Raw genomic sequence first — 10,371 nt, 5'->3', positions numbered from 1 at the left:
GTGAGCCTGGGCACTCCTTTTGTGGTAGTGGGGGTGGGGATAGGTTTGGAGAGAACCAGCTTTTGAAAGCCTCCGGGCTCCGGACCCACTCACGTCGGTCAACGGGAATGGTCGTGCTGTTGTTTTCTATATTCTGTCTAAAATCCTCTGGATTAGAAGAGCCGCTCCCAAGCCAGAGCCCCGTACCTGGGGAGTTTGTACAATCCTGGATTCCAGGACCTGTTCTGGGCTTCACTCATTTGACCCTTTGGCAAGTTCCCCCCGCGGATCTCGGTGGATCCTGGGACGCTGGCTCTCATGGTCAGCAATTCTAACCAAGGCCTTGGAGGGGAAGGGTGCTGAAATTGAACTTCTTGTTCCTTGTTTGCACGTGGATTAAACACAGTGAAGCAACAGGAACTCTGAGAAGGCTCTAAATCTATGTTTCCTCGGAGGTAGGGTGGAAAGAACCTTAAACCATTTGTTTTTAGGGACAGGATGATTTTTTGGAAAAGCACTTGGTAGACAGAAAAGAGGCTACGCGCGGGTAGGGGAAGTGCCACTGTGAGGACGAGTGTGCTGCCCCCCAGCCAGCAGGGCCAGCGAGTATCATTAATAACAGAAGCTGCCCTCTACTCGAAGCATTAAACCATTCACGCACTCGGGCTCGCTCTCAGGAATCTTAACCCCCCAACACCCCTGCGAGAGTCGGGCTGTCACCGCCGTGGCTGGTGAGGAAACAGAGGCTTTGAGGTGTCCCAGGTCACAATGGGAGGAGGTGTCAGAAGGGACAGGGCTGTGTCCTGGCCGGCAGCGCCAGCCTTCCAAGTCAAGACCCCATGAGAAGAACCCTTGAGGCCTGGTGTCAGCCCTGTTTTCTCTCTCGGCACGTGCCCCGGAGAAGGGGTTTGATTCCCCTTTTCACAAAGGCTGGTGGAGGACGCCAAGGGCGCCTTGAGACCTTGCCATACAGTAGTACGGCACTCGAAAACAATCATTTTAATTTTATAGAGCGGAATGGCTTTTTTGAACACTCTTTTCTATGTAAATCCAATCTAGAAAACCGGAGTTGGGCCACTGCGGTTCAAGGTGGGGGCGGGGGGGTCTGAGGCTCCCCCAGGGCTCCCAGAGCACCCCCATGAAGGCCGCTTAGCAGAGGCTGGCACTTACTGTGAGCAGTGCAGGCGGTCTAAGGCTCTGACTTTGGGTTGGGAAGAACCCTGGGGGGACTCACTCCTGGGTTATTCAGCCTGGGGGGGGGGGGGCAGGATACAGGTCCATCCAAGGGGGGCACCACCTTCCCCACCCTTCTCTCCCGCCGCGCCTCTGCAGCCATGACCTGCCGCTCACAGGAGAAGAGACACTGTCACTGGGTTACAGCGAATGCATTTTATTCTTTAAAGATAAAGGTTACTAAGCTAGAAACTCCCAACAGTCCTCCCTTTTTGCTCGCCTTCTCAAAGGCATCATCATCTCGTTTGCTTTACCAAAGGAAGTTCAACGTTCGAGTTCAGTGTTGGTGTTAGGATCGTCAGCAGATGGTCATGGTTCACATCTGCATCATCAGACGGACCTCTTTCTCGTAGATGTCAGGGATCACGCCCACCGGCGAGTTGATCATGTGCACCGTGTTCTGACTGAACAGCTTGAACTCGTAGTGGATGAGTTGTTCCCAAAAGCCATTGTTGGGCCGGATGATGGGGCGGCACGACTTGGTCCACGTGTGGGCGTCCAGCAGGGACATGGCGTGGTACTTCATGAGGTAGGCCAGGCAGAGCGCGGCCGAGCGGCTCACCCCGGCGGCGCAGTGCAGCAGCGTGCGGCCCTGCTTCAGCTCCACGCTGTGGATGTGGTCAGCGATCGGATCAAAGAAGTCGTAGAGACGCGAGCTTGGAGCATCAGCCACCGGCACCTGTACGTATTGGATATCTTCATAGAACGTGTTGACCACTTCCACCGACACGTTGATGACCGTGGTGATGTGGTTGCTGGACAGCATGAGTTTGTTGTTGGCCGCCACGCCGTTACTGATGTACAGGCTGCTGGTTATCTGGGAGAGGCCCTGGACCGAGGGCTGCCGGACAGCCTGAGCCGGGAGGGGACACGCGGGTGTTGTCATCAAGCCGGTGGCCAGTGGTCTTTCTCCAGAAGGGTTCTGGGCACCACTCCCGCGGGCGAGGTGAAAAAGCAGCAGCGCTGTGAAGTCTCAGTCGAGGGTCTGGGGTACAGAAGACCAATCCCTGGTCACCACCCCCTCCCCGCCCTCGGGCGTCACAATCCCCTATTGCCCGGCCCACCCACTGGTTTCCATGGAAATAGCAACTGGCCCCAGGGAGGATTTGGCCTCCAGGCGGGGTCCTTAGAGAAACCCCAGATCCCTTTTTATCTCTCTTCGTAGTCCTTCACTTTCCAAGCCCTAATTCTTATCTGCTTGACGTTGTAAAACATTCTATTACAAGATACCTAGTATATGCTTCAACTGTTGGATCACACTATCTATGAATGCTTCTATTTTCTTAGTGTCCAAGAAGAGGGCACAGAGTTTTTTTACAAAGTAGCAGTAACATATTTTAAGCTGGGGAACAGCACTTGGCTCCTGTGATATGCTAATCTCTATACAACCGGAGGGAGATATAGGTTTGGCTGGGCTGGGTGGGCTGCCCTGATACTTCTTTGTCGATTGTAGCCATAGAATTCTACAAAACACGCCAGAACTGGTTATAAGAACATTGCTCGCTCATAAATAGCCCTTTAGCTGTCATCAAGTCGGCCTGCAGCGGACCTTCTTGCCTAATTGAGCTGTGTCACCATCCATGTGTGCACATGGCCCAAACGATTTGTCACCTGATTCTACTTCATTACCTGGGAGACAACAGCTCAGATTATCTTGTCTACTTTCTTCAAGAAGAATGCCCACGTGCTTTTGTAAAGGGCAAGTCGTTTTGATTGCCACTGGTCTCTCCCTGGTGATGTGAAAAATTCTGGGCCAACTCTACGATACCTCATAATTGGGCCAAAAATAGGTATTTAAAATGTTACCTGACATCTGCGTTTCAGCTATGATTTTCGTGGTGTGCTGCGACTGCGCGCAAGGACAAACTAAATGTCAGCCTGTTTATAAATGGTCAGGGGAATGATAACCTCGAAAGACAACACGCTTTCATTTCCTTGGTTGGCATAATCCGATTATTTTGCATCGCTTGAATTGTCAACCCCCACAAATCTATCTGGAAGAAAACAGAACACAGACATCAAGTGAATATAAAAATGGTCTATCAGGGATAGCTTCATTGGGCTAAAATTATTGAAAAGGGTTTAGCCTAACATTTAAGATATGGCATCATGAGGAGCTTTGTAAGTCTATGGAATGATGTGGAACCCCTAAAGAGTAATATTATTTCATATGGGTAGGCTTCTTAAACTTCACAAATGTAGTAAAATCAACCGAAGTAATTTCATACACTATTCTCAAGGACAGGCGTGACTCGTGTTAAATAGATTCATTTACTTATTCTTCCAACCCATATTCTGTGATGCCCTTTCTTTCTGAGGGGTGTTGGATATCTTAAAACTCCATTATGGGGCTTTTGCTAGGCGGGTGAGGGGCTGGTGTTTTCTTCTCCTGAGTTTGGAAACAGGTCCCCTTCAGACTCCCATCTGTCTCTACTTTTCCTTATTTTTTTTTAAAGATTTTATTTTTAAGTAATCTCTATACCTAACGTGGGGCTCGAACTCATGACCCCGAGATCAAGAGTCGCATGTTCCAGCAACTGAGCCAGCCAGGCGCCCCAACTTTTCCTCATTATTGAGGGAAGGGAATATATAAGGGGCTTCCCAAGGGCACAATCTCTTCCTGCCACTGGGAAAAGACCCTGGACGTCAAGAGCCAGTTACCGTTCAGATTTCACGATTCAGTAGTCAAGGCCCTTTCCAATCTGACCTAAGCCTGCCTTTCGAATATCATTCATTCATTTATTCACCAAATTTTTATTAAGACTATATCGTGTGCCAGGCATTTTCACCCATATAAATCTTCAGTTCTGACCAAACGAACCAAATGTTCTTGGTAAATACAAAATATACATTCCTGCTTCCTTACTTTCACTCACACCGTTCCTCTCTCTTAAACCTTTCTTGCTCCTGTCTGCCTACGGAACCCTATCCAGGCCTCAAGACTCAGCTTGATTAATTTTAAAAAAGCATCAGCTGAGCATCCAATCCGTGTCAGGTGCGGTTGTAGCCTTGTGTAGGTTCAACACAACACACACAGGCCCAACTATCAACGAGCTTAGAGTTCGGTCGGAGAGACAGATAATCATAAAAGAGTCCAGAAGAAAGAGGGATTCATTGTTTTATGTGTGTGTGTTTGGGGGCAGGAGGCTGTAGGGGGATGTCATGAAAAGCTTCACAGAAAGTGTGATCTGGAACAAAGCTTTTTGTTCATTTGTTGGTTTTTATTATTTATTGTTTATTCTGTCCAAGTTTTTGTGTTGCAAAATTTCAAACATACATTTTTTCCTCTCTATTTAGATATACCAACACACATATTTATTTGTTCCTTGTTTCTTTTTGCTGAACCATGGATTGTTAACTACAGATACAGCAAGCAACACTTCAGCGGTTCAGCATGTATCTCTTAAGGGCAAATACATTCTCTTACGTAACCACAATTCAATGGCCATACTCAGGAAATTTAACATTGGCCTAACGTTATTATCTAATATATAATACATACCAAAAATCCACCGATCCTCCCAATCATGTTATTTGTATCTGGTTTCCCACCCCCCCCCCCCCCACGGATCCGGGATGGAATCAAGGATCACACACTGCATTCCCCTGTCCTGCTTCTTCAGCCACTTTTCATTTGAAACAGTTTCTGAGCCTTTGGTTTGCTTTGGCTTGGTTCGGTCTTTCCTGACACTGACATTTTTGAAGAGTCCAGGCCAGTTTTGCAGAACGTCTTCCAATTTGGACGTGTTTGATCATTCTGATTAGATTCAGGTGAAATGGTTTTGGCACAAATACTACCAGAATGTGTCATTCTCGGTCCACGGCAGCGGGGACATGGGATAACTGTTTGTCCCGTTGATGATGATAATTTTGACCACCTGGTTACGGTGACATTAGCTAGCTTTCTACATTGTTCAAAAGTAACTTTCACTCCTTCTAATTAGTAAGGAATATGTAGGGTCGTGTTGCAGGAAGTCATCAAGAGTACATGACTGCTGGTTGACCTACAAGCTGGACCTGGGCGCTCAGAGGCTCCTCACTTCTTTCTCTGTCTTTGAAATGTGCACTCTGCTTGCCTTCCCTGCACCAGAAGCTGCCCCGAGGACGTAGCCTTGAGATAGTAATGTGTTGAGATCATCGGACAGTATACACTACTGTACCCAGTTAAGACATTTATATAAACTTTTAAGACTCTGCTGGGTGGGTGCGGGGATCTACTCATCTTGCAGCCACCCTAGATAAACTTTGTTAAGTTTCCTTGTTTATTAAAGCTGCCCCCTACTAATCTGGAACAGTCTGCCTCTTTCTTTGGTCTCCCCTAGCCCCCCGTATATGGGAACTAGTTGGCAAACCAACAGGTGGTACTCTGTGTTTGTGGGAAGATCTTTACAATAGACCTTGAAGGATAAACACACGTTTTCCAAGCAGACAAGAAGGCGGGGCGGCGGGGGGGGGGGGCACCATTCTAGACAGAAAGGGAAGTATATACAAAGGCACAAAGGTATGAAATGGTGTCAGGAGGAGAGAGAACAACACCTCAGAATTACTAGAACATACAGAGTGAGGCAGAAGTGGCGGGTGGAATGGCTGGAGGAGCCAGCAACAGAGATGGATTTGTGGAGGGGGCCGTTCGGTAGGGAGCAAGGCAGCGCTCGAGGGAGTGAGAGCTATTCCAATAGGCTTAGGTGAACAATGGCGCATCTATTCCCGACTCTCTTCTGACATGGAAGCTGGATCAAATCCAAATACAGCTCATCTCCTCAAGCATACACAGGGGCCAGGCCACAGAAGACAACGGAATATGGAACTTCCTCTCTATCCGTGTCAGCAGAGCTTGGTGTTTTCGAGGCCGGACAGTGAAGGCAAGAGGTGGGGAATGGAGGTCATATGTTTACACGGAAGGGTGGTGGTGGTGAGAAGAGCTAAAGGAGTGTGGGATGAGCGCAGGGGAGAGCTAGTAGCTAAGAGGAGCTGCAGGCTGTGTTGTCTGGTGGACAGGTAGTATGGGCAGTCCCCAGCAGCAGGCCCTCAGGCACAGGTGGCAGTTGGCCTCCCTGAGTCCCCAGCACAGAGTTATTCTGTGTTAATTCCATTTCCAGGTGCAAATGAGTCATTGGCACTGCCGTCTTCAGCCAGCAGCCAGGCAGCATCCTGGTACTTGCTGCTGAGCTCAGTCTGGTCCTTGGTTTCAGGACGGTTAGGGGATATGATGGATATGAATATGGACGTCTTGAACGCCCTCCAGCCCAGAATACAGGTAATAGGAGAAAATGATTATGACTTATTCATTAGGTGAAAAAAAATCCAGTTTCTAAAAACCTGGGTACTTTTTCATAAAGGTGAAATATAGACATATGTGTATATTCACCATGTAGATGAAGCATATCTGAAGCAATCCTGGGTATATAGTAAGAGTTCAATAAACATCAGATATTCTTTAGTATTATATTTGAGCGGGGGAGGTGTGATTATTCTTTTCTTTTTTTAGCTCGTCTGTATTCTTCGAGTTTCCTAAATAATCTGTGTTCTTTACATAAGTAGGAAAAAAAAAGAATCAAAATATATATATTTTAAAGATTTTAATTATTTATTTGAGAGAGAGTGAGAGAGCACACGTGTGGGGGGGGGGGGCGGCAGAGGGAGAGGGATCCCTGCAGGAGTGGATCCCAGGACCCTGGGATCATGACCTGAGCCAAAGGCAGACTCTTAACCGACTGAGCCACCCAGGTGCCCTCAACATGTGTTTTAACATCAGCAGCAGCTGACTTCTTTTTGTGACCTATAAAATTCACGAGGATGAAAAACGGAAAATACCGCATGGTGACAAGATTCAGAGAAATGGGCACTCTCCTACATTTCTGGGGCTGGAGATGGGGGAGAGCAACATTGGTCAAACCGCATGGCGGTGAAGATGTAGAGCAGTGAAAACTTTCCCCGTGCTGGGGGGGGGGGAGGGGGTATGACCACCCAGGAGACCAATTTGGCAATACCCAGTAAAACTAAGGAAGCACATACCCTGTGCCCCAGCAACTCCACCCCAGGTAGAAACTCTGGCTCATGTACACCAGAAGATATTTACAATGGTATTGATGGCAATTTGCTTCTAATAGTGAAAAAACGGAGACATAATGTCTACCAAGAAAATGAAAATCTGATGGCATGGCGTATAATGAACGCCATACAAACAGCCATAAAAACAAATGAACTCGAGCTGCACGTGTAAACCCGGATAAGCCTCAAATGTATAATGCTGTACAACAAGAGCAAGTTGCAGGAGAAAATGTGCAAAATGCAGTTTAGAAACAAGTAGAACAGTACCATGTACGGTTTATGCATGTATATACCTTTACGCACATATGCATATGCATATAATATGTATATATACACACAGTAAAAGTGAAAAACCTGTATGGGACTCAGAAATACCAAATTGAGGGGCACCTGGGTGGCTCAGTCATTAAGCGCCTGCCTTCGGCTCAGGGCGTGATCCCGGGGTCCTGGGATCGAGCCCCACATCGGGCTCTCTGCTCCACTGGGAAGCCTGCTTCTTCCTCTCCCACTCCCCCTGCCTGTGTTCCCTCTCCCGCTGGCTGTCTCTCTCTCTGTCAAATAAATAAATAAAATCTTAAAAAAAAAAAAAAGAAATACCAAATTGACAATAGTGATTCCTTCAGGGAAAGAATAGGATCTGGGAGGGCTCGATAAGGCATTCCAATATGTCTTAATATTTTGTTTTGTTAAGAAAATAGATCTGAAGCAAATATGGCAAAATGTTAAAGTCTGACAAACTGGATCCTGCGTACCTAGGTATTTATCATCATATCCAGCAGACTTGGGGATTGCCTGAAATATTTCATAATAAAAATGAATGGGGGGAAAATACACATGTGCTTTGAACTAGCAATTTCCCTGCTGGTAATTTATTTATTTATTCTAAGGAAATCTTCACAAATGTGTGCAGAGATTTACCTACCAATATGTTCATTGTAAGAATTATGTACAATATAAAAACTGGAGGAAACCTAATCTAGCAGTAAGGATTTGTTTAACTAGATTAGGAAGCCTCCATAAGGTAAAATATAATACTGCTCATAAAATGATAACCTAGAAGAATATTTATTGATATGGAGAAATTTCATATTCTTTCATTAATAACAAAAATACTATAAAACGGTGTGATCTCAATTTATAAAACCAAGTAATACCTATTTATCTGTGTAGGTAAATTTGTGAACAGAGAAAAGTAAAGAAAGATATACACAAAAATGTCCACAGTCATTACCTCTGAGCAATGTTACTACAGATGCTTTTTATTTTCTGGATTTCCCTGAAATTTATATAATAAGTGTGTAATAGTTTTATAATTAGAAAAACTATATATTTTTAGGGGCGCCTGGGTGTCTCAGTCATTAAGCGTCTCTCTTCAGCTCAGGGCGTGATCCCGGGGTCCTGGGATCGAGCCCCACATCAGGCTCCTCCGCTGGGAGCCTGCTTCCTCCTCTCCCACTCCCCCTGCTTGTGTTCCCTCTCTCGCTGGCTGTCTCTCTCTCTGTCAAATAAATAGATAAAATCTTAAAAAAAAAAAAAAGAAAAACTATATATTTTTAAAAGAGAGTAGTAAAATGGTTCTTGTGAGTAATAATATGGAATGGGGCAAAAAGTGGCAGCTGCAAGATAAAGAAGAAGAAACAAAATGAAAAGATTTAGAAGGTATAATTGAGGGGCGCCTGGGAGCCTCCGTCGGTTAAGCATCTGCCTTCCGCTCGGGTCATGGTCTCAGGGTCCTGGGATCCAGCCCTGCATCGGGCTCCCTGCTCATCGGGGAGTCTGCTTCTCCCTCTCTCTCTGCCCCTCCCCCACTCATACTGGCGCTCTCTCTCTCTCTCTCTCTCTCTCTAAAAAAAAGAAGAAGGTATAATTGACAAGATTTCCTAACACATTAAGACGGGAGGGGAAAAGGAACAGCACGATGATGATGACTTGCTGTTTTCAGACTTGGGCAACTGGGTAGCTGAAGATACCATTCCCTGAAACAAGAAACACACGAGGAAGATCTGATTCTGCCTGAAAGGTGAGCGAGGAGTACTTGTTATGTAGGATAGTGAACTCTCTTATTGTGTAAGATTTTGAGTCAGAATTTTCTGTCACTCACACATACACACATGCATACACACACACACACACACACACACATCTTTACCAAAGTGGAAAAGAATATTTAAGATGGTCTAAAGTAAAACACAGGCCTTGCAGCATACCTGAAATTGCTCTGTTACCCCAGAAAATAAGGCAGGAGAGATGAAACAATATGTCAGTGGGCCTATGGGAATGCTGGGCAAGAAAGACAGGCATATGGGTTAAGACGGTGTGTTCAGAAAAAACAAAAATACTTCAAGTCAGAAATCTCTCTGGTAGACTTCAATTTTCAGGCATTGATTTCTGAGAAAGACACTTCTCATGTGGGCAGTTCAACACCACACGTTCCAGGTTGAGTTGTTTTGAAGCATCCTCCATGATTCTCTAGAATGAGTTGTAGTAGCAAAGATTTATTTGTTTAAAGATGGATAATAAAGAAGTAATGCTGGGGAAATTAAGGAGTACCATATTTATATAATTACACTCTACATATTCATCTGCAATGTTTTTCACTTGGTAATATATCTTGGAGAGCTTTTCATGTTGACCTCATTTTTTTTAAAGGCTGTATGGTACTCCATAGTATGGATATACCATCTATTATTTAACCATTATCACCTTGATTGATATTTGAGATGTGTAGGGGTTCAGAATATGTCAACCCCAAATGCCACTTTGGTTTATCAGTTATGTTGGGGAGGAAGAAGTTTTCCTTCTACCCTTCAAGGTTTTCCAGCTGCTTTAAGAATTAAGTTGACGTGAGATTAACAGGAGAAAAGAACCAGTTTCATTGCATGTGCACGGAGGCCCAATAATGAAATTCAGGCCTAAAACAATGGCCAAGGCAGGCAGTTTTTATTTCTTTTAGATAAAGAAACAATAAATATTTGAGGAATTGACAGGACATGAAAACTGAACTTTGGGAGCTTAAATTCATAAGGAATTCTAAATAGAATTAGGGCTTTGGTAGTAAATTAGTAAAAAGTAACAAGGGTTATCTATACAGCCTTCTGGGCTCGAAAT

The 10,371-nt window shown here is 45.3% G+C and overlaps 1 protein-coding gene across 1 annotated transcript; it reads right to left on the bottom strand.

The window, feature by feature from the left end:
- Positions 1-1,528: 1,528 nt before the first annotated feature.
- Positions 1,529-2,098, bottom strand: DUSP21 (dual specificity phosphatase 21). Its single transcript, XM_026513247.1, has one exon. The coding sequence runs from the start codon at positions 2,096-2,098 to the stop codon at positions 1,529-1,531; it is 570 nt and encodes a 189-aa protein (XP_026369032.1).
- Positions 2,099-10,371: the final 8,273 nt, after the last annotated feature.

This window comes from Ursus arctos, chromosome X, assembly GCF_023065955.2.
Source record: "Ursus arctos isolate Adak ecotype North America chromosome X, UrsArc2.0, whole genome shotgun sequence".
Taxonomy (NCBI): domain Eukaryota; kingdom Metazoa; phylum Chordata; class Mammalia; order Carnivora; family Ursidae; genus Ursus; species Ursus arctos.
This window is presented reverse-complemented; position numbering and strand designations above follow the sequence as displayed.